The 25,750-nt window shown below is 32.9% G+C and overlaps 1 protein-coding gene across 3 annotated transcripts in view; it reads right to left on the bottom strand.

Annotated features, from left to right (window-relative positions):
* Positions 1–25,750, bottom strand: part of LOC139525464 (importin-4-like) — a 371,591-nt gene that overhangs the window by 14,235 nt on the left and 331,606 nt on the right. For all 3 annotated transcript variants that reach the window (XM_071320816.1, XM_071320818.1, XM_071320817.1), the window contains one exon: positions 19,689–19,793. In XM_071320816.1, coding sequence (XP_071176917.1) covers positions 19,689–19,793 — 105 coding nt within the window. The remainder of the gene's footprint in view (positions 1–19,688; positions 19,794–25,750) is intronic.

Below are 25,750 nucleotides of genomic sequence, written 5' to 3'. Positions count from 1 at the left end.
CTAAGGTAATCTATGCCTAGGATAAGAAAATGCTTAGTTTTTTTCGAAAAATTCAAAGTTTTGTTAACAGGAAATTTGTAAATATGACCACATTATTGATATTCATGTCAACACCGAAGTGTTGACTACCGGGCTGGTGATTAAACTATCAATTCAGGGTTTTCAACACAGCAATGTGTTCATGTGATTCGTCTGTAAATTTAAGGGAAAATAGATCGTAACCTGACGAACACTGTTACCCCAGTCAGATTTGCACTTAATGGTTTAGTTTAAGAGATATAAGTAAAAAAAAACTGCATTTTACTCATATGGTATATTTTCAGCCATGTCGGCCATGTTGGTTGACAAGCGGGTCATCGGACACATTAAAAAAAAAAAAGTTAACGGACGACGACACAAAGTGAAGAAAAAACTGCTTTTTTACCCTTTGTAGGAAAAAACTGAGTACCATTCTGTTTTAAAATTTCCTTTCTATACTAGGATATTCTCGCGTAATGGTGTTTTTGAAGTAACGTGACGCTCAAATAGATATGTCTGAATGTTCAGGGGAAAACGTTAAATACAGCACATGTGTATTGATCATAGAAACACAATAACTATTGGTTTTATTTTTTACAGGTCATTGATGTCGGACCATCTATGCATTTTTCAGACCCATGTTAACGGGAGTTATATTTAAATGCATGATTATTATTTTGATTGTAGGATTTTATTAATATTTAAGAACTTTAATTTCGCTATTAGGAGGACCACACGTGTATTCATAGTGCTAACCAAGATATATGTTTTTGATTCATTTTACAAGTAAACTATTGTCTAACCGCTGATCACAAATCTTCATTCATTGCATGCACACAAAAAAAGCACAGTTGCTTGAAGTACTTTTATCAAAATGTTTATCGATTAACTTCAGAAAATATATGACTTGGAGCAAAGTTTTGCATTGGTGGATTTCTATTTCAGAAAGTACACTGTACATAAGAATGAATAGCATTTTTAAAGTGACATATACGGGACTGAAGTCAATTTTCTTTTCACAGAACTAAAATAAAAACAGTTGGGAAAAGGCGATGGAGTAGTAGTGGTATGATACATTTACAACATGATCAGGTTAAGAGTTTTAAGTTTCAATTAGTAATTTGTTGAGTTCACCATTTCAGAGGTATTGGCCCTGTAATGAAATGTTACGTATCATTCTGACAAACATTTTCCAGTAACGAATTGTCACCACAAAACATTTTGGTTAAGATGTTAGTCGATACCTATAAATCTTTCTGGGAAGAAATCACATAAAGTGTAAATTATATTTCACTTAGTTTAAATACAAAAACGGAAATATTCTTCATATGAGTCTCCAGATATCTTCAGTCAAAATTAAAGAACCTTTGTAAGCACGCTCACATTGCCCACGCCCCCATATTGTCACTGGACAATCAAATCTCACCAGATTTTTAAGTTCTAAGACTCATAACTCTACAAATGTCAACTGATAAAAAAGTTCATGTGGATATGCACATTTACATATTATGTCATTATTAACTACAAAGTTTTATGAAATTCTGTTGTGGGGTTTCAGAGGAGAAGCAATTACAAACGGTTAATGTTGCAGTACTACATTTTGGACAAAAGTTCAAAGGGGCATATATTACTCCTAGAAAAAAATATTTAATCATAATTTCCTGTTGATATGCACATCTACATAGTTTATCCTTGTTATCTACAAAGTTTCATGAAATTCTGTTTGGTAGTCTAAGAGGAGTTGCGATGACACACTTTTACGTAGTATAAAGAGGCAAAATAATTCCAAAAGGGCGCAACTCTTAGAAAAAAAATTGAACCATAATGTGAATGTACATAGTTGCATGAAGTTCTGTTGTGTGATTTCAGAGAAGTTGCCATGACAAACAGTTGCAGTAGTATATTTAGTCAAACATGTTCCAAGGGGCTTAACTCCTAGAAAAATAAATTGCTTAGATGAGCGCAGCTAGATACGACCGCAGATGTCCAACCCTGAACAGCTGAGTCACAAATGGACACAATATTCGAGCTTGATAAAGGTCTGACTTTGGATTGTAATTAAATATTTGACACATAATAGGTTTCTGACACAAGACAACTGTAGAAACTTAGAATTGGTTATATGATTTGTTTGCCTTTGTGCAATACACTATGCTGTTGCGAATTGCCCCCCCCCCTCTTCTCATTAAAAAACGTTTTCTGTTAAATTTCTAAAAATTTCTAAAATTTGAAATGAGAATAAATTGCCCCCCCCCCCTTTTTCTTTTTTACCCCTCCACCACAACTTTTCCACCAAGAACAAATATATGGTCATAATCTTAATTCTTAATTCAAATTTACAATGGAGTTTGCAACCATAATTACCCATTTAAATACATCATAAAAGTCTTAAAATAGAAAATGACATAGCTAAAAATTAATATTCTTCTAAAATATTATTTACAAAAATATGTCAATTTTAATAATACACTTATCTTAACTGATAAACCCGCGATTATACTGTATCCATCAACAACAAATGATATAAAAACAGCTGTTTCTTTTATAAAACAGTCAATTGGACATGCTTTCATACTATATATGCGCTTGAATTTTTACTTGATAACATCTTCGATCGCTTTGGAGATTCCGTATATCGTCAAGTTATTGGAATTCCAATGGGGACTAACTGTGCACCACTTATTGCTGACCTGTTTTTGTATTGTTATGAGTTACAATTTATGACTAAAATTAGCAAAGACCCATCGAAACAACATTGATACAAAAATTTATCAATACTTTTAGATATTTGGATGACATATTGGCCCTCAATAATGACGACTTCAGTATGTATACTAAAGAAATTTATCCTGTTGAACTTACTTTAAATAAAGCTAATACTAACCATGACTACTGCCCTTTCCTTTCCTCGATCTTTATCATTAACGGGAAGCTTAATACAAAAATTTATGATAAAAGAGATGATTTTTCATTTCCTTAGTCGTTAATTATCCATTTTTAGATGGTAAAGTTCCCTTGTCGCCATCTTATGGTGTTTATACATCTCAACTTGTACGATTCGCTCGTGTATTTTACAACGTATTACATTTAGCGAGAGAAATTTATGTATTACTGAAAAATTATTACACCAACGTTTTCGATATCACAAACTAGTCAAAACATTTACTAAATTTTATCATCGGTAGATATAATTTGTAAATATAACACAACATGCAGACATCTTGTACGTGTAGGTTTTTCACATCCAATCTTTTATGGTAATATTCTTAACAAAGCACAAAAATGTAAGTATTCACCTCAAAAGCTTACAAAACCTTTAAACAGACTTATCAAGAAGGGATATCGTTACGATACTGTTGTCAGGTCATTAAAGATTGCATATTTTTGGCTTTAATATTGATACACTTATAGGGTCTTTGCATCGGAACTAAACACATTTATTAAAAAAAAAACAGTTGTTGGAATGGCACGGGTTATGTTCTTCTCATATATTTTATGATAGTATGATACTAAACCCCTAACGGGAAGGATTGTGCCTGATATTCATATGATGAAGACATAATCTTTCAATGAGTTTAATTGAGGTCTGGAGCTGGCATGTCAGTTAACTTCTAGTAGTCTGTTGTTATTTATGTATTATTGTCATTTTATTTATTTTCTTTTTTTACATCTTCTGACATCGGACTCAGACTTCTCTTGAACTGAATTTTAATGTGCGTATTGTTATGCGTTTACTTCTCTACATTGGCTAGAGGTATAGGGGGAGGGTTGAGATCTCAAAAACATGTTTAACCCCGGCGCAATTTTGCGCATGTCCCAAGTCAGGAGCCTCTGGCCTTTGTTAGTCTTGTATGATTTTTAATTTTAGTTTCTTGTGTATAATTCGGAGTTAAGTATGACGTCCATTATCACTGAACTAGTATAAGGGGCCAGCTGAAGGACGCCTACGGGTGCGGGAGTTTCTAGCTACATTGAAGACCCATTGGTGGTCTTCGGCTGTTGTCTGCTCTATGGTCGGGTTGTTGTCGCTTTGACACATTCCCCATTTCCTTTCTCAATTTTATTAATATTACAACTGAGGAAAGGAGACCTATAACTGTTCTTAACATGTATTCTACTATTGTTGAGTTTTTCTTATGTTTGTTCTTTCTATGTATATGCTTTGACCAAAATTAGTTTTTGTTTGTTTCGGAAATAAAAAAAATTACTTAATCTATAATTTCAAAATTATAACTTCTAAAAAAAAATTGACAGCTTATCATCTCAAGACAATACAACATTTATGTGTTTTTGTTTGTTTCGGAAATAAAAAAATTTACCTAATCTATAATTTCAAAATTATGACTTAATAAATTGACAGATTATCAACACAAGACAATACAATATTTATGTATACATAATTTAAAAGCGGTGTAAGGAGGTAATCAAACATTGTACTTAAGTATAATTTTGTGATTGTATTACCTCTCTTACACTGCTTTTAAATTGTCAATTAACCAAGAAACCCTTGTTTATAACCCTTTTTAACCTCTATTTCCTAAATGGTTTGAGCAATAACACCCAAAGTCAATCATAACCATCCCTTTGTGATATGGAAACTTGTGGTATAATTTCAGAGAGATCCATACAATTAAACACAAGTTATTGTCCGGAAACTAGAAAAATGCCTTTTTGGGTCTCTTTTTGGCCCCTAATCCCAAAACTGTTAGGACCATAATCAAAAAAATCAATTCAAACCTTCATGTTGTGTTTATGAAGCTTGTATTACAATTTCATAGATTACTTTTCACTAATACTAAAGTTATTGTTCGTAAACCAACTTCTTCAGGCGACGCGGACGACGACAACGACGTGATACCAACATACGGCCACATTTGTTTTTCGGTGGTATTAAAATTGAAGCATAGTTTTCTGTCGATATGCACATCTACATAGTATGTCATTTTAAGCTAAAAATGTTCATGACATTCTGTTGTGTGGTTTCAGACGAGTTGCGATGACATACTGTTTCAGTAGTAAATTGAGGTAAATACGTTCAAAAGGGCGTAACTCATAGAAACTAGAGGCTCTAAAGAGCCTGTGTCCCTCACCTTGGTCTAAGTGAATTTTAAACAAAGGAAGAAGATGGATACATGACAAAATTGTGTTTTGGTGATGGTGATGTGTTTGTACATCTTACTTTACTGAACATTCTTGCTGCTTACAATTATCTCTATCTATAATGAACTTGGCCCAGTAGTTTCAGTGGAAAATGTTAGTAAAAATTTACAAATTGACTATAAAAGGCAATTACTCCTTCGAGGGTCAACTGACCATTCCGGTCATGTTGACTTATTTGTAAATCTTACTTTGCTGAACATTATTGCAGTTTACAGTTTATCTCTATCTATAATAATATTCAAGATAATAACCAACCAGATGCTCCGCAGGGCGCAGCTTTATACGACGGCAGAGGTTGAACCCTGAACGGTTGGGGCAATTGTATAAACGGTATGGACACAACATTCATGCTGGATACAGCTCTAAATTTGGGTTGTGATTAAATAGTTGACACAGCATAGTTTTCTGACACAGAATGAATGTGGTCTAATGAACTTAAAATGTTTGTTTTGCCTTTGAGCAATTCACTATGCAGTTGAATATTAATCCTCTCTAAAAAAATAGAAGAAATAGCAATAACTACTCATTTAAATACATCATAAAATATTAAAATGTAAAAAAAGTGCTTGTTATTACTGAATGGACTAATGAACTTAAATTTTTTTTTTTTGCCTTTGAGCAATTCACTATGCTGTTAAATATTAATCCTCTCAAAAAAATGTTTAAAGAAATTTTTATTTATGAAATCTGAAATGAGAAAAATTTACCCCCCCCCCCCCCCCCCCCCCTTCCCCATTTTTTTCACATCCCCTTTTCCCTTTTTCCAAAACTGGTCTCATTTCAAATTTCTAATGGAGTTTGCAACAATAACTACTCATTTAAGTACATCATAAAATATTAAAATGTAAAAAAGGTGCTTGTTATCACTGAATGGTAAAGATTGTTTTAATTTATCAGTTGGTAATAAAAGTGAATATATATTGTATAAATCAATGATTTATGTTGACTCAACTACTATTCTGGACAAAGAAAGATAACTCCAAACAATTGAAAATTTCTTGCTATTGCACAATAGTGTGCAATTAGATATTTCTGGGTATTGCACAATACTGTGCAATTGAAAATATTTGCTATTGCACAATACTGTGCAATTGAAGATTTCTTGCTATTGTGCAATACTGAGCAATTGAAAATTTCTTGCTATTGCACAATACTGTGCAATTGAAGATTTCTTGCTATTGCTGAATACTGTGCAATTGAAAATTTCTTGCTATTGCACAATACTTAATATAATACTTTTGGATCCTGATTTGAACCAACTTGAAAACTGGGCCCATAAACAAAAATCTAAGTACATTTTTAGATTCAACATATTAAAGAACCCCAAGGATTCAATTTTTGCTAAAATCAAACTAAGTTTAATTTTGGACCCTTTGGACCTTAATGTAGACTTATTTGAAAACGGGACAAAAAATTAAGTATCTACATACACAGTTAGATTTAGCATATCAAAAAACCCCAATTATTCAATTTTTGATGAAATCAAACAAAGTTTAATTTTTGAACCCCGATTTGGACCAACTTGAAAACTGGGCCAATAATCAAAAATCTACGTACATTTTTAGATTCAACATATTAAAGAACCCCAAGGATTCAATTTTTGTTAAAATCAAACTAAGTTTAATTTTGGACCCTTTGGACCTTAATGTAGACCAATTTGAAAACGGGACAAAAAATTAAGAATCTACATACACAGTTAGATTTAGCATATCATAAAACCCCAATTATTCAGTTTTTGATGAAATCAAACAAAGTTTAATTTTTGAACCCCGATTTGGACCAACTTGAAAACTGGGCCAATAATCAAAAATCTACGTACATTTTTAGATTCAACATATTAAAGAACCCCAAGGATTCAATTTTTGTTAAAATCAAACTAAGTTTAATTTTGGACCCTTTGGACCTTAATGTAGACCAATTTGAAAACGGGACCAAAAATTAAGAATCTACATACACAGTTAGATTTAGCATATCAAAGAACTCCAATTATTCAATTTTTGATGAAATCAATCAAAGTTCAATTTTGGACCCTTTGGGCACCTTATTCCTAAACTGTTGGGACCAAAACTCTCAAAATCAAACCCAACCGTCCTTGACTGGTCATAAACCTTGTGTTAAAATTTCATAGATTTCTATTTACTTATACTTAAGTTATGGTGCGAAAACCAAGAATAATGCTTATTTGGGCCCTTTTTTGGCCCAATTCCTAAACTGTTCGAACCAAAACTCTAAAAATCAATCCCAACCTTCCTATTGTGGTCATAAACCTTGTGTCAAAATTTCATAGATTTCTATTCACTTAAACTAAAGTTATAGTGCGAAAACCAAGAAAATGCTTATTTGGGCCCTTTTTGGCCCCTAATTCCTAAAAAGTTGGGACCAAAACTCCCAAAATCAATCCCAACCTTTCTTTTGAGGTCATTAACCTTGTGTCAAAATTTCATCGATTTCTATTCACTTTTACTAAAGTTAGAGTGAGAAAACTAAAAGTATTCGGACGACGACGACGCCGACGCCAACGTGATAGCAATATACGACGAAAAATAAAAATTTGCGGTCGTATAAAAACAGCAAAATATCCTTAAAATTACCAATTCAGGGGCAGCAACCCAACAACGGGTTGTCCGATTCATCTGAAAATTTTAGGACAGATAGATCTTGACCTGATAAACAAATTTTATTCAATGTCAGATTTGCTCTAAATGCTTTGGATTTTGAGTTATAAGCCAAAAACTGCATTTTACCCCTTTGTTCTATTTTTAGCCGTGGCAGCCATCTTGGTTGGATGGCCGGGTCACCGGACACAATTTTTAAACTAGATATCCCAAAGATGATTGTGGCCAAGTTTGGATTAATTTGGCCCAGTAATTTCAGAGGAGAATATTTTTGTAAAAGATTACTAAGATTTACGAAAAATGGTTAACAAGAGGCTGTCACAACGAAATCAAACCGGATTTATTAACATTTATTTGTGTCCTGGCAATATCACAAGAACCATTACTGATGAATGGTGATAGTGAAAATCGTCAATATCAAATTTGACCTCCATTTTGTCATCAGTATCAACATATTAAAATTTGAAAAGCTTAGATTGAATGGTTCATGAGTAAATGCAACAACGTGAATGGAAACTCCATTTTACGATCTTTCAAGAACCATAACTCCTGAACGGTAAAAATCAAAATCGTCATTATTGAACTTGACCTTGATTTTGTCATCAGTAACAACATATTAAAATTTCAAAAGCTTTGGTAAAATGGTTCATGAGAAAATGCACGGACACGACGGGAAACACCATTTCTCAATCTTTCAAGAACCACAACTCCTGAACGGTAAAAGTCAAAATCGTCATTATTGAACTTGACCTCCATTCTGTCATCAGTAACAACATATTAAAATTTGGGAAGCTTTGGTAGAACAGTTCATGCGTAAATGCACGGACACGACTGGAAACTCCATTTTTCAATCTTTCAAGAACCATAACTCCTGAACGGTAAAAGTCAAAATCGTCATTATTGAACTTGACCTCCATTCTGTCATCAGTAACAACATATTAAAATTTGGGAAGCTTTGGTAGAACAGTTCATGCGTAAATGCACGGACACGACTGGAAACTCCATTTTTCAATCTTTCAAGAACCATAACTCCTGAACGGTAAAAGTCAAAATCGCCATTATTGAACTTGACCTTCGTATAGTTGTCAGTAATAACATATTAAAATTTTAAAAGCTTTGGTTGAACGGTTCATGAGTTAATGCAGGGACAACATTTGATTGCCGCCCGCCGTACATCCCCAAATCAATAACCGACATTTTTGTCACAAAAATCAGGTTAAAAATTGACTATAAAGGGCAATAATTCCTATCGGGATCAACTGACCATTTCGGTCATGTTGACTTATTTGTAAATATTACTTTGTTGAACTTCATTGCTGTTTATAGTTTATCTCTATCTATAATAATATTCAAGATAATTACCAACTAGAGGCACCTTGGTCTATGTGCATATTAACAATGGACACAGATGAATTCATGACAAAATGGTGTTTTGGTGATGGTGATCATGTGTTTGTAGATCTTTCTTTACTAAACATACTTATTGCTACAATTATCTCTATCTATAATGAACTTGGCCCAGTAATTACAGTGGAAAATATTTCCGAAAAATTTACAAAAATTAACAAAAATTTATGAAAATTGTTAACAATTGATTATAAAGGACAATAACTCCTTAAGGGGTCAATTGACAATTTTGGTCATGTCGACTTATTTGTAGATCTTATTTTGCTTAACATTATTGCTCTTTACAGTTTATCTCTATCTATAATAATATTCAAGATAATAACCAAAATCTGCAAAATTTCCTTAAAATTACTAATTTGTGGGCAGCAACCCAACAATAGGTTGTCCGATTTGTCTGAAAATTTCAGGGCAGATATATTTTCACTTGATGAACAAATTTACCACTGTCAGATATGCTCTAAATGCTTTGGTTTTTGAGTTATAATCCAAAAACTGCATTTTACACCGACACATTTTTTAAACTAGACACCCAAAAGATGATTGTTGCCAAGTTTGGATTAATTTGGCCCAGTAGTTTCAGAGGAGAAGATTTTTGTAAAAGTTAACGACGACGGACGACGGACCCAAAGTGATGGGAAAAGCTCACTTGGCCCTGTGGGCCAGGTGAGCTAAAAAGTGAATTGTAATTTGCTGTCATTATGCACATTTACATAGTATTTCCTTATAATCTACAAAGTTTCATGAAATTCTGCTGTGTGATTTCAGAGAAGTTGTGATGAAAAACCGTTGCTGTAGTGGTTTGAGGCAAATATGTTCAAAGAGACGTAACTCCAAGAAAAAAATTAAATTGTAATTTCCTGTCGATACGCACAACTTCATAGTATGTTCTTATTATCTAGAAAGTTTCATGAAATTCTGTTGTGTGGTTTCAGAGAAATTGCGATGACAAACTGTTGTAGTAGTATATTGAGGTAAACAAGTTCAAATCTGTAACAAACATAAACTTTTAGCTACTTCTTTACAAGCAGAACCAAACACAATGAAAGTCCCAACTATGTACTGGCTTCCGAAGCTGCACAAAAAACCTTACAAATATAGATTTATTTCATCTTCCAGCCATTGTTCAACTACTAAATTGTCTGTTTTACTTACTAGTACACTTGGTACAATTAAAAACCTGATAATAAATTGTTCAAATAAGGCCTTTGAAAATAGTGGAATTAATTACTTTTGGAGTGTCAAAAACTCGTTGGAAGTACTTGATAAATTGCATGCATATATTGGTGATTTTGAATCTGTTCAAAGTTTTGATTTTTCTACCCTATATACCACTTTAGCTCATATTCTTATTAAGAAAAAATTCACATCCCTAATTAACTGGGCATTTAAAAAGTCGGAATGCGAGTACATATGTTCAAACTCTTTTAGATCATTTTTTAGTAGCAATAAACAAAAGAACTATGTCAATTGGACATGCTTTGATACTATTTATGCACTTGAATTTTTACTTGATAACATTTTTGTTCGCTTTGGAGATTCCGTATATCGTCAAGTTATTGGAATTCCAATGGGGACTAACTGTGCACCACTTATTGCGGACCTGTTTTTGTATTGTTATGAGTTACAATTTATGACTAAAATTAGCAAAGACCCATCAAAACAACATTTGATACAAAAATTTAACAATACTTTTAGATATTTGGATGATATATTGGCTCTAAATAATGACGACTTCAGTATGTATACTAAAGAAATTTATCCTGTAGAACTTACTTTAAATAAAGCTAATGATAACAATGACCACTGCCCTTTCCTCGATCTTGATATCTATATCATAAACGGGAAGCTTAATACAAAAATTTATGATAAAAGAGATGATTTTTCATTTCCTATTGTTAATTATCCATTTTTAGATGGTGACGTTCCCTTGTCACCATCTTGTGGTGTTTATATATCTCAACTTGTACGATTCGCTCGTGTATGTAACAATGTATTAGATTTTAGCGAGAGAAATTTATGTATTACTGAAAAATTATTACACCAGGGTTTTCGATATCACAAACTGGTCAAAACATTTACTAAATTTTATCACCGGTATAAGGAAATAATTCGTAAATATAACTCAACATGCAGACATCTTATACGTTCAGGTATTTCACATCCAAAATTTTATGGAAATATTCTTTATAAAGCACAAAAATGTCAGTATTCTCCTCAGAAACTAACAAAACCTTTAAATAGACTTATTAAAAGGGGATATAGTTACGATACTGTTGTCAGGTCATTAAAGATTGCATATTTTGGCTTTAACATTGATTCACTGATAGGGTCTTTGCATCGGAACTAAACACATTTATTTCTGAAAAAAACAGTTGTTGGCATGACACGGGTTATGTTCTTCTCATATATTTTATGATAGTATGATACTAAACCCCTAACGGGAGGGATTGTACCTGATATTCATATGATGAAGACATAATCTTTCAATCAGTTTAATTGAGGTCTGGAGCTGGCTTGTCAGTTAACTGCTAGTAGTCTGTTGTTATTTATGTATTATTGTCATTTTATTTATTTTCTTTTGTTACATCTTTTGACATCAGACTCGGACTTCTCTTGAACTGAATTTTAATGTGCGTATTGTTATTCTTTTACTTTTCTACATTGGCTAGAGGTATAGGGGGAGGGTTGAGATCTCATAAACATGTTTAACCCCGCCGCAATTTTGCGCCTGTCCCAAGTCAGGAGCCTCTGGCCTTTGTTAGTCTTGTATGATTTTAAATTTTAGTTTCTTGTGTATAATTCGGAGTTTAGTATGGCGTCCATTATCACTGTACTATTATGCATATTTTAGGGGCCAGCTGATGGACACCTACGGGTGCGGGAATCCTCGCTACATTGAAGACCCATTGGTTGACTTCGGCTGTTGTTTGCTCTATGGTCGGGTGGTTGTCGCTTTGACATATTCACCATTTCCTTTCTCAATTTTATCAAAGGGGCATATCTCCTAACAAAAATTGAATCATAATTTCCTGTCGATATCCACATCTACATAATATTTCCTTATAATCTACAAAGTTTCATGAAATTCTGTTGTGATATTTCAGAGAAGTTGTGATGACAAACCGTTGCAGTAGTGTATTGAGACAAATAAGTTCAAAGGGGCGTAAATCCTAGAAAAAAATGGAATCGTAATTTCCTGTCGAAATTCACATCTAAATAGTCTTTTCTTATTATCTAGAAAGATTCATGAAATTCTGTGGTCAGGTTTCAGAGGAGTTGAGATGACAAACTGTTGCAGTAGTATTTTGAGATAAATAAGTTCAAAGGGGGTGTAACTCCTAGAAAAAAAAATGAATCGTAATTTCCTGTCGATGTGCAGACTAACATAGTATTTCCTTATAATCTACAAAGTTTCAAGAAATTTTGTTGTGTAATTTCAGAGAAAGAAGGTAAAATATTTTGACCCATCCGTCTGTTTGTCAGTATTGTTCTTGTTACCTCAAATCCTCTGAAACCGCTCAACAGAATTTTATGAAACTTTGTAAATAATAAGAACATACAATGTAGATATGCATATCGACAGGAGCAGCAACCCAACAACGGGCTGTCGAATTCGTCTATAAATTTCAAGGCATATAAATCTAAATCTGATTAACATATTTGCCACCTGTCAGATTTGCTCTAAATGCTTTAGTTTTAGAGATATAAAGCCTAAACCTGCATTTTACTCCTATGTTGTATTTTTAACCATGTCGCAAATGATGGTTGGAAGGCAGGGTCATCGGAAACATTTTTAAACTAGATACCCTAATGATGATTGTGGCGAGGTTTGGTTAAATTTGTCTATGTAGGTTCAGAGGAGAATTTTGTAAAAGATTACAAAAAATGTAAAAAATTGCTGAAAATTGACTTAATAGGGCAATAACTCCTTTAGGGGTCAATTGACAATTTTGGTCATGATTACTTATTTGTAGATCTTAGCTGAACGTTATTGCTGCATACAGATTATCTCTTTCTATTGTTATGATATTGTAATTATTGTATTTATTTATGTTGGCCTGATTTGTATTGTGTGGACTGATAGTTGTTTACAGAATAATTTTAGAAATGATTGGAACTTTCCAGAATGATCCTAATAAAAGATGCATTATATACACTTCTACATTTAACTAGAAACTTCTGTTGTAACTTTCTAGGATGTTCCATTATAGACTGTTCTAGAATCTTCCATGACAAATATATATATATACAGACACTCACTCTTGGACTTTGACTTAGACATTGATAGACATTAATATTCATAGGATTTGGATTGACACTTTTGTTGCCGAACCAATTGTTACCAGTGAACCGGTGGTGGATGTTAAATTACCAGAAGATGATGCTGAATTGTATCCAGCTTGTGTTGTCACTAGGGCGATGGCTAGAAAACAACAAGATGAGGATTTGCAAGAAAACCAGTTTGATTACATGGACCTTTCTGACACTTTCCTAGCCGACATTGAAGGTCCTGGTAGCTCAGAAAAGGCCATAATAAGACCACCTAATGTTAACAAGAATGTTATTATGCCATGGCCAGATATAAACAGCCATTCATTAGACAGAAAGAATTTATCCGAAGAACAAAAAAAAGACCCTGAGGTTCTTCAGCTCCGAAAGAGGGCTCAACCACAGGAGGAAGCAGACAAAGTGGCTGAACGCTATTTCTAGAATCTTCCATGACAAATATATATATACAGACACTAAAGTTAAACTCACTCTTGGACTTAGACATTGATAGACATTAATATTCATAGGATTTGGATTGACACTTTTATTCTACAAACATCATACTGGGTTGTGACCGTAATATTCAGATTGGATTCCAAAAGATATCTGGATACAGATAAAGATAAAAGATTGGACTCATATTTTGACAGTTAAGTTGACAGTAATATTTGTGTAATACTTCTTGTAAACATTTGTATAATAAATCTTGTTAATTTTTATAATTGATTTGTGTCTTTTGTTGGCTACAATTTAAAGGCGATTTCTGGCCGTAACACTATAATAATATTCAAGATAATAACCAACCAAATTTGGTCACAATATGCAAGCTTGATACTGTCTGAATTTGGATTGTGATCAAATTTTTGACATAATATAGGTTTTTGTCACAAAATAAATATGGTCAAAGATCTAACAAATCTATTGCACAATACTGTGCAATTGAAGATTTCTTCTTGAAACTTTTGAAAACAAGCAGTGTAAGGGAGGTAATCAAGTAATCAAATATATATATAACAGGATTCTCTAAATTTTAATTGCATTACCTCCCTTACACTGCTTGTTTTTTCCCCTTTTTTGCTCCTATTGATTAATGATTTGAGCCATAACCCCCATAGCCATCCCTTTGTAGTATGGAAACTTGTGGTCTAATTTCAGAAAGATTTGTACACTTAAACACAAGTTATTGACTGAAACTACAAAAAATGCTTATTTGGGACCCTTTTTTAACCCCTCACTCATTGAAACCCCCCTCCTCCCTTGGAACAAGAACCCCAAAACTCAATTCCAGCCTTTCCTTTGTAGTAAGAAACCTTGTAGTATAATTTCAGAGAGATCCATACACTTAAACCCAAGTTTTTGCCCGTAAACTAGAAAAATGCTTCTTTTTGGCCCCTTATTCCCAAATGTTCAGGGATATTAACCCAAAACTGAATCAAAGCCTTCCCTTCGTTATATGGAACCTAGTGGTACAATGTCAGAGAGACCCATACAAGTATACACAAGTTATTGTCCCAAAACTACAAAAATGCTTGTTTTTGGTCCCTTTTTGGCCCTTAATTGCTAGACTGCTTGCCCTAAAACCCTTAAATCAAATCCTGACCTTCTACTTTATTGTTTGAACATTGTGGTACAATATCAGAGCAATTAAAATACTAATACACAACTTATTGTCCTTAAACTAGATAAATGCTTGTTTTTGGCCCCTTTGGGCACCTAATTTCTAAACTGTTAGAACCATAACCCCCATTTTTGGTTACAAACATTGCGTTAAAATTTTATTGATTTCTATTACTTTATACTTAAGTTATTATCCCGAAACCATTCGTCTTCGGATGACGCTGACGACGACGATGTGATTCAAATAAACACCTAATTTTTTTAATTTTTGCGGTAGTATAAAAACTGCAAACCAGGTGCTCCGCAGGGCGCAGCTTTATACGACCGCAGAGGTCGAACCCTGAACAGTTGGGGCAAGTATGGACAAACATTCAAGCGTGATTCAGCTCTGAATTTGGATTGTGATCAAATTTTTGACATTACATGGGTTTTTTTCACAAAACAAATGTCAAGATTTTACAAATCAATTAAAGATTTCTTCTTCAAACTTTTAAAATCTTAAATTAATTAGTTGACACAGCATAGGTTTCTGACACAAAATGAATGTGGTCTAATGAACTTAAAAGTTTTTTTTTGCCTTTGAGCAATTCACTATGCTGTTGAATATTAATCCTCTCAAAAAAATGTTTGAAGAAATTTTCTTTTTATTTATGAAATCTGAAATGAGAAAAATTAAACCCCCCCCCTTTTTTTCACATCCCCGTTTCCCTTTTTCCAAAACTGATATCAATTCAAATTTCTAATGGAGTTTGCAACAATAACTACTCTTTTAAATACATCATAAAATATTAAAATGTAAAATAAAGTGCTTGTTATCACTGAATGGTAAAGATTGGTTGGTAGTAAAAGTGAATATACATTGTTTATTGTATAAAACAATAAAAAAAACTTAATCAGCAACATTTTATATTGGCAAATTTCCAATGTAGTTATTGGCAAATAGAAATAGAAAATGACATCATAGTCATGTCTGGCAAATGTCCAACATACATTATCTAAAAACATTTTAGATAAGATAAGGAAAAAAAGCTTCATCAGCAACATTTTATATTGGCAAATTTCCAATGAAGTTATTTACATAAAGTTATTGGCAAATAAAAATAGAAAATTACATCATAGTCATGTCTGGCAGATTTCCAACATATATTATCGACTACTATTCTATACAAAAAAAGATAACTCTAATTGAAAATTAATTGCTATTGCACAATATTGTGCAATTAGATATTTCTTGCTATTGTGCAATACTGTGCAATTGAAAATTTCTTGCTATTGCACAATACTTGATATGGAATCCTGATTTGGACCAACTTGAAAACTGGGCCCATAATCAAAAATCAAAGTACATATTTAGATAAAGCATATCAAATAAGCCCAAGAATTTAATTTTTGTTAAAATCAAACTTAGTTTAATTTTGGACCCTTTGGACCTTAATGTAGACCAATTTGAAAACTGGACCAAAAATTAAGAATCTACATACACAGTTAGATTTGGCATATCAAAGAACCCATTTATTCAATTTTTGATGAAATCAAACAAAGTTTAATTTTGGACCCCCATTTGGACCATCTTGAAAACTAGGCCAATAATTAACCAGATGCTCCGCAGGGCGTAGCTTTATACGACCGCAGAGGTTGAACCCTGAACGGTTAGGGCAAGTATGGACACAACATTCAAGCTGGATTCAGCTCTAAATTTGGATTGTGATTAAATAGTTGACACAGCATAGGTTTCTGACACAGAATGAATGTGTTCTAATGAACTTAAAATTTGTGTTTCTCTTAGAGCAATTCACTATGCTGTTGAATATTAATCCTCTCAAAAAAATGTTTGAAGAAATTTTCATTTTTATTTATGAAATTTCAAATGAGAAAAATTGAACCCATTTTTTTTAATCACATCCCCCTTTCCCTTATTCCAAAACTAATCTCAATTAAAATTTCTAATGGAGTTTGCAACAATAACTACTCATTTAAATACATCATAAAATATTAAGATGTAAAAAAACTGCTTGTTATCACTGAATGGTAAAGATTATTTTAATTTATCAGTTGGTAGTAAAAAGTGAATATACATTGTATATTGTATATAACAAAGATTTAAGTTGATTCTGGACAAAGAAAGATAACTCCAATTAAAAAAAAATCTTGCTATTGCACAATATTTTGCAATTAGATATTTCTTGCTTACTATTCTGGACAAAGAAAGATAACTCTAATTAAAAAAAAAATTGCTATTTCACAATATTGTGCAATTAGATATTTCTTGCCATTGCGCAATACTGTGCAATTGAAAAGACTTGCTATTGCACAATACTTAATATAATAATTTTAGATCCTGATTTGGACCAACTTGAAAACTGGGCCCATAATAAAAAATCTAAGTACATGTTTGGATTCAGCATATCAAAGAACCCAAAGAATTCAGTTTTTTTTTAAATCAAACTTAGTTTAATTTTGGACCCTTTGGACCTTAATGTAGACCAATTTGAAAACAGGACCAAAAATGAAGAATCTACATACACAGTTAGATTTGGTATATCAAAGAACCCCATTTATTCAATTTTTGATGAAATCAAACAAAGTTTAATTTTGGACCCCGATTTGGACCAACTTGAAAACTGGGCCAATAATCAAGAATCTAAGTACATTTTTAGATTCAGCATATCAAAGAACCTAACTGATTCATTTTTTGTCAAAATCAAACTAAGGATTAATTTTGGACCCTTTGGACCTTAATGTAGACCAATTTGAAAACGGGACCAAAAGTTAAGAATCTACATACACAGTCATGACAGTTAGATTCAGCATATCAAAGAACCCCAATTATTCAATTTTGATGAAATCAAACAAAAGTTTAATTTTGGACCCTTTGGGCCCCTTATTATGTTGGGACCAAAACTCCCAAAATCAAACCCAACCTTTCTTTTATGGTCATAAACCTTGTGTTTAAATTTCATAGATTTCTATTTACTTATACTAACGTTATGGTGCAAAAACCAAGAAAAATGCTTATTTGGGTCCCTTTTTGGCCCCTAATTCCTAAACTGTTGGGACCTAAACTCCCAAAATCAATACCAACCTTCCTTTTGTAGTCATTAACATTGTGTTTAAATTTCATTGATTTCTATTTACTTAAACTAATGTTATTGTGCGAAAACCAAGAATAATGCTTATTTGGGCCCTTTTTTGGCCCCTAATTCCTAAACTGTTGAGACCAAAACTCCCAAAATCAATCCCAACCGTTCTTTTGTGGTCATAAACCTTGTGTCAAAATTTCATAGATTTCTATTAACTTAAACTAAAGTTATAGTGCGAAAACCAAGAAAATGCTTATTTGGGCCCTTTTTGGCCCCTAATTCCTAAAATGTTGGGACCAAAACTCCCAAAATCAATACCAACCTTCCTTTTGTGGTCATAAACCTTGTGTTAAAATTTCATAGATTTCCATTCACTTTTACTAAAGTTAGAGTGCGAAAACTAAAAGTATTCGGACGCCGGACGACGACGACGACGACGACGACGACGACGACGACGCCAACGTGATAGCAATATACGACGAAAATTTTTTCAAAATTTGCGGTCGTATAAAAATCTAAGTACATTTTTAAATTCAGCATATCAAAGAACCCTAAGGATTCAATTTTTGTTAAAATCAAACTAAGTTTAATTTTGGACCCTTTGGACCTTAATGTAGACCAATTTGAAAACGGGACCAAAAATTAAGAATCTACATACATAGTTATTTTCGGCATATCAAAGAACCCCAATTATTCAATTTTTGATGAAATCACACAAAGTTCAATTTTGGACCCTTTGGGCCCCTTTTTCATAAACTGTTAGGACCAAAACTCCCAAAATCAAACCCAACCTTTCTTTTATGGTCATAAACCTTGTGTTTAAATTTCATAGATTTCTATTTACTTATACTAAAGTTATGGTGCAAAAACAAAAAATAATGCTTATTTGGGCCCCTTTTTGGCCCCTAATTCCTAAAATGTTGGGACCAAAACTCCCAAAATCAATCTCAACCTTCGTTTTGTGGTCGTAAACCTTGTGTTATTCATTGATTTCTATTCACTTTTACTAAAGTTAGAGTGCCAAAACTAAAAGTATTCGGACGACGACGACGACGACGACGACGTGATAGCAATATACGACCAAAAAATTTAAATTTTTGCGGTCGTATAAAAATCATAAGAATTACCAATTATAAGGCGGCAACAGGTTGTCTAATTTTTCTAAAAATTTCAGGGCAGATAGATCTTGTCCTGATACTCAATTTTGCACAATGTCAGATTTGCTCTAAATGCTTCGGTTTCAGAGATATAAGCCAAAATCTACATTTTACCCCTATGTTCTATTTTTAGCCATGGCGGCCATCTTGATTGGCGAGCGTGATGATCGGACACATTTTTTAAACTAGATACCTTATGATTATTGTGGCCAAGTTTGGTTAAACTTGACCAAGTGGTTTCAGAGGAGAAGATTTTTGTAAAAGCTAACGACGATGGGCCAGGTGATCTATAAATAATCAGAAAAAAACCAAAAGGTTTTACACAGAAAAGTGGAAAGACCTAATTAATATATCACATTACTTACTATTTCTATATCATCACTATAAAGCTGTAATAAGCAGTTGTAAACCGTCTCATTTTCTTCAAAATCCTCCTTCAGCGGTAAACATTGTACAATCACTGGGATAACCTAAAGCAGATAACATAAAAAATAAAAATAAAAAGCTGTTCCTATGTTTCATTTGATGGCATACATTCGACAAAATGATATAAGAGTGACTGCAAACTGGATTTCCAGCAGAGGTCGAACCCTAAACATTTGAGCAAGTATAGACACAACATTCAATCTTTAAGCAGCTCTGAATTTGGATTATGATTGAGTATCTGACACAGCATTGGTTTGTATGACACAATGAATTGTGGTCCAATATCTTAAATTTAACTTCATTGTTAGAATAGGCATATAAAAAAAAACAAGAATCAATGTTTGATTTCATGCTTAATGAAATCAAACAAGAGTTTAATTTAGGACCCATTGGAACCGGTTGTGGTATTATCTAATTAGAAATGAAAACAAATACAGCTTTAGATTCAGCATTTCAAAGAAACTATTTATTCAATGTATGTTGAAATCAAACACTGTATAATTTTGGACCCGGATTTGGACCAACTTGAAAAACTTGGCACAAAATCAGAAATATAAATATATGTTTATGAATAGATAAACTTAACTTAGTTTTTAAATAAGTTCGCTTCGTAAACAAGAGGCTCAATTGCTCACCTGTTATTTGTTTGCTTAAATCTTTCATCACTTTTTACCCATACGTTCCATTTTAGCCATAGTGTCTATGTTTTTTGGGTACAAGGAAATGAAATACTAAATTTATTCTTGATTCATTTGAGAAGATTTTTAAAGTTAAAAAACATAAAACCACTTGAGTAAAATTGTCTTTTAAAAAGGAAATACCTCCTTAAGGGGTCAATTGATAATTTTGGTCATATAAAATTTTTGAAGATCTTCCTTTACTTCATAACAAAAACGCAAAATTTCAAACAATGGGTTGTTTGAATTGTCAGACAATTTCAGGGCTGATAGAAATTGACCTTTTCAACATTTTTACCCAATGTCAGATTTGCTCTAAAAGCTTTAGTTTCTGACATATAAGCCAAAAACTGCATTGTACCCCTTTGTTGTATTTAAAGCCATGGCGGCCATGTTTGTTGATGGATCAAAAATTCGGATACAATTCATTAACTAGATTCCTAAAGGAACATTCTGTTATAATAAACACCCATGTCACCATGCATCCCATATTGCATGATAGGACCCGACATAAATAATTTCGTGTTTCGGCAGTTAAGCTTGGGATGGTCATTTTAAGATGCATTATTTGAAAATAATCAAATATGAAAATTATTCATGTTTATATTGATATATACTAGCCACAAAAAGAAACGATACCCAGATTTTATCAAAAATATCTACTTTATTTTTCAACAATATTATTTTAGTTTTGTATTTTATGAAACAATAACATAAAAGCATACAAACTTAACAAAGATAACAAATCACAATAAATTTTCCTTATTGCACGGACTGTCTGAAGATATTGTTGTCAAAACCAAAAGTTGAAGAGTTAATATCGCGTATGGCCACCTCTTGCGTTGATAACAGCAGTCAATCGCCGACGCATTGATCCAATTAATCGCTGAATAAATGCTTGTGGAATGGTATTCCACTCTTCCACTAAGGCGGCTCGTAGCTGGTTGACCGACTCTGGTGGTTGATGACGTCTGCGAACACGTTTGTCAAGTTCATCCTATAAATGTTCAATGGGTGATAGATCTGGCGATAAAGCTGGCCATGGAAGAATGTCAATGTTATTTTGTCCAAGATATTGTGTGCATACACGTGCCACGTGGCACCTAGCATTGTCCTGTTGGAAAGTATGCCGATTTCCATGCCTTGCAATGAATGGTTGTACAATCGGAGAGAGAATTTCATCACGATAACGAACTCCAGTAAGGCTTCCGTTAATGAACGTCAAGTCAGTGCGTCCACAATGCGTGATTCCTGCCCAAACCATCACACCACCACCACCAAAGCGATCACATTCATGCACACACGCGTCTGCATAACGTTCATTTTTACGTCGGTACACTCTCATTCTGCCATCACTTCTACGTAAGCGAAATCTTGACTCATCACTAAAAATGACGTTTTGCCACCCAACACGGTTCCAATACAAACGTGCATTTGCCCAACGTAGGCGTGCAGTTCGATGACGCTGTTTTAGAATGGCTCCTACTACTGGACGTCGTGAACGCAAACTAGCCTCTCTTAGCCTATTACGTACAGTTTGGGCGGATATCCTTGGATTATGCCTTCCAGGTGTTTGTCTAGCGGTAATTGTAGCTGGTAAAAACCGATCCCTGAGATGTGTGAATCTTATTCGACGGTCTTGGCGTAACGTCGTTTCTCTTGAACGTCCACTACGTCGTCTGTCATTTGAGGACCCAGTCTGTCTTCGACGACTCATTAATCTTGTTATTGTCAATTTAGAAACACCAAAGTTGTTTGCGACGTCAATATGACGCATACCTGCTTGTACCATTCCCACAGCTCTATCACGCTCATGTTGGCGTAGACGAGGCATATGAAATCGACTTTTTTGAATGTCACCTTCAATCACCTTTTGTTTACCTGTGTTGACCGGATATTTAATCACCCTCATTAAATTGAAAACCCGTGTTCGGACAGCATAAATGTGGTTCCGCTCGAAATTCAAAAATACGCTAAAATGACGTTATTTTCCGGTAAAATAAAAACAAAAGTGCAGTAACCTACAGACTTATGACTCTTTTCGAACATATAACTAGTCGCAATAAATAATATTTTGTTAATAAAAATTATTATGAAAAAATGTTGGGTATCGTTTCTTTTTTTGGCTAGTGTATTTAGTTATTAAAAGTAACGGAATACTTTGCTTCTCTTTAGATTTGTTTTGTTGTAATAAATCAGTACGGTCAATTGATACATCATCAGTTATACTATCATCTATTTCAACGTTATCATAACCCCTATCTAATGATTTCACTTTGAAATTAGTTAGATTGTTTTATTAATTTGTTATAGTCACTTGTATTTCTTATTTGCCGTATTGCTTCACCTTTGATAAATCCTCTAAATACATTCTGTGAGTGGCAGCTATTTCTGTGCAGAAACAGATAAAAATTTGTTTCTTTAAAATGTATTTCTAGGTCAAGAATGCCATATGTTGTAAATCTTGACCTTTAATTACATCAACATCCAAGAACGACATTTTATCGTTTTTGATTTCATAGGTGAACTTTATAAGGGGTTATAATCATTTGCTAGACGAAAAAAATCTATAATTTCATCTGATGTTCCATCATATATTATAAATCCATCGTCTCTATATCTGCCCTGATAGAATATGTTGTCTTTATATTGAAATGCAGAAATAATTTGATTCATTATTTCAAACATAAGTATGTCACAGATTTCCGGTTAAGGAACTGTACCAATTGCCGTACCTATTATTTGTTTGTAAATTTTCCCATCAAATTCAAATACATTGTTTTCTAAAATGATTCTCAACAAATGTATTAATACGTTAAGAAGTATTAGGCACAATAGTTTCAGAGAAGAAGATTTTTAACTGTTTTTGTCTTTAAAGGGCAATAACTCGTTAAGGGGTCAATTGCCACATTTGGTCATTTAATTTTTTTGTAGATTTGACTTTGCTGAACATTATTGCTGTTAAGAGTTTATATCTATCTATAATAATATTAAATTAAAAACCCGTGTTCGGACGGCATAAATGTGGTTCCGCTCGAAATTCAAAAATACGCTAAAATGACGTTATTTTCCGGTAAAATAAAAACAAAAGTGCAGTAACCTACAGACTTATGACTCTTTTCGAACATATAACTAGTCGCAATAAATAATATTTTGTTAATAAAAATTATTATGAAAAAATGTTGGGTATCGTTTCTTTTTTTGGCTAGTATATTTAGTTATTAAAAGTAACGGAATACTTTGCTTCTCTTTAGATTTGTTTTGTTGTAATAAATCAGTACGGTCAATTGATAAATCATCAGTTATACTATCATCTATTTCAACGTTATCATAACCCCTATCTAATAATTTCACTTTGAAATTAGTTAGATTGTTTTATTAATTTGTTATAGTCACTTGTATTTCTTATTTGCCGTATTGCTTCACCTTTGATAAATCCTCTAAATACATTCTGTGAGTGGCAGCTATTTCTGTGCAGAAACAGATAAAAATTTGTTTCTTTAAAATGTATTTCTAGGTCAAGAATGCCATATGTTGTAAATCTTTGACCTTTAATTACATCAACATCCAATAACGACATTTTATCGTTTTTGATTTCATAGGTGAACTTTATAAGGGATTTGCTAGACGAAAAAAATCTATAATTTCATCTGATGTTCCATCATATATTATAAATCCATCGTCTCTATATCTGCCCTGATAGATATATGTTGTCTTTATATTGAAATGCAGAAATAATTTGATTCATTATTTCAAACATAAGTATGTCACAGATTTCCGGTTAAGGAACTGCACCAATTGCCGTACCTATTATTTGTTTGTAAATTTTCCCATCAAATTCAAATACATTGTTTTCTAAAATGATTCTCAACAAATGTATTAATAAGTTAAGAAGTATTAGGCACAATAGTTTCAGAGAAGAAGATTTTTAACTGTTTTTGTCTTTAAAGGGCAATAACTCGTTAAGGGGTCAATTGACAAATTTGGTCATTTAATTTTTTTTGTAGATTTGACTTTGCTGAACATTATTGCTGTTAAGAGTTTATATCTATCTATAATAATATTCAAGATAATAACAAAAAACTACAAAATTTCTTAAAAACTACCAATTTAGTGGCAGCAACCCAACAATGTCTGAAAATTTTAGGGCTGATAGATCTTGACCAATTAAACAGATTTACATCGTGTCAGATTGGCTCTAAAAGCTTTAGTTTTTGAGAAATAAGCCAAAAACTGCATTTTACCCCTATGTTCTATTTTTAGCCATGGCGGCCTTGTTTGTCGATGGATTAAAACTTCGGATATAATTTATAAACTAGATAGCATAAGGAACATTTAGTTGAAGTTTGAATCAAAGCTTATTTGTTTCATTTCATCTACAGATGTACCAAGATCTTATGTAATTAAAATACAACGTGACATTAATATTTTTTATGGAATGGTGGTACTCCGCAAGTTAAAATCTCCTAGCGAGGGGGGACTTAAAGCACAAAATTTTGAAATACACCTGTTATCCTTTCGTATTATGTGGGTAAAAAGATGACGCCAAATGGAAAGTTTCCAAAGCATTCTTCTCCCCCTTTTTGACTTAGAAGATTTATTTATGAGCAGATGTAAATTTGAAAGCACCTCTTTTTTTTTATATAGAAGTGTTATCTGCTTGGAAACGTTTCAAGGGTATGTTCATTCTATTAAATATATTTCAAGTGAGAAAAAAATACATTTGGTTCAATCCGTTTATCAAAGTTGACATAACGAGTATCTTTTACAGATCTTGGTAAATGAAAGGCATAAAGTTCATAAATGATACTGTAGATGATAAAGGCGAATTGTTGTCTCACGATGCTATCAACCAATAAATTGCTTCGTTGAGCGCAGCTGGATATGACCGCAGGTGTCCAATTCTGAAAAGTTTGGGCCAAAATGGACACAATTTTCGCGCTTGAAACATGTCTGAATTTGGATTGTAAATAAATATTTGACACATAATAGGGTCCTGACACAGAATAAGTAAAGTCAAAGAACTTAAATTGGTTATATAATTTGATTTGAATTTATATTTATTTTTTTGCTTTTGTGAAATACACTATGCTGTTACGAATTGCACCCCTCCCCAACACCCATAATAGCTACTCATTTAGATACATCATAAAAGTCATAAATATCAAACGACACAAAGTGATGGTTAAAATTAATATTAATAAATAGTTACTTCAAAAAATCAATTCACAACTAATCATTTCAAGACAAGAATCATTTCTGAATACCTAATTTACAATGAAGGCCCTTTTTTGGGCTCCTAATTCCTAAACTGGTAGGACCAT

This window comes from Mytilus edulis, chromosome 5, assembly GCF_963676685.1.
Source record: "Mytilus edulis chromosome 5, xbMytEdul2.2, whole genome shotgun sequence".
Lineage (NCBI taxonomy): Eukaryota > Metazoa > Mollusca > Bivalvia > Mytilida > Mytilidae > Mytilus > Mytilus edulis.
The sequence above is the reverse complement of the archived record's forward strand: the minus strand, read 5'-3'. Positions and strand labels throughout refer to the sequence as shown.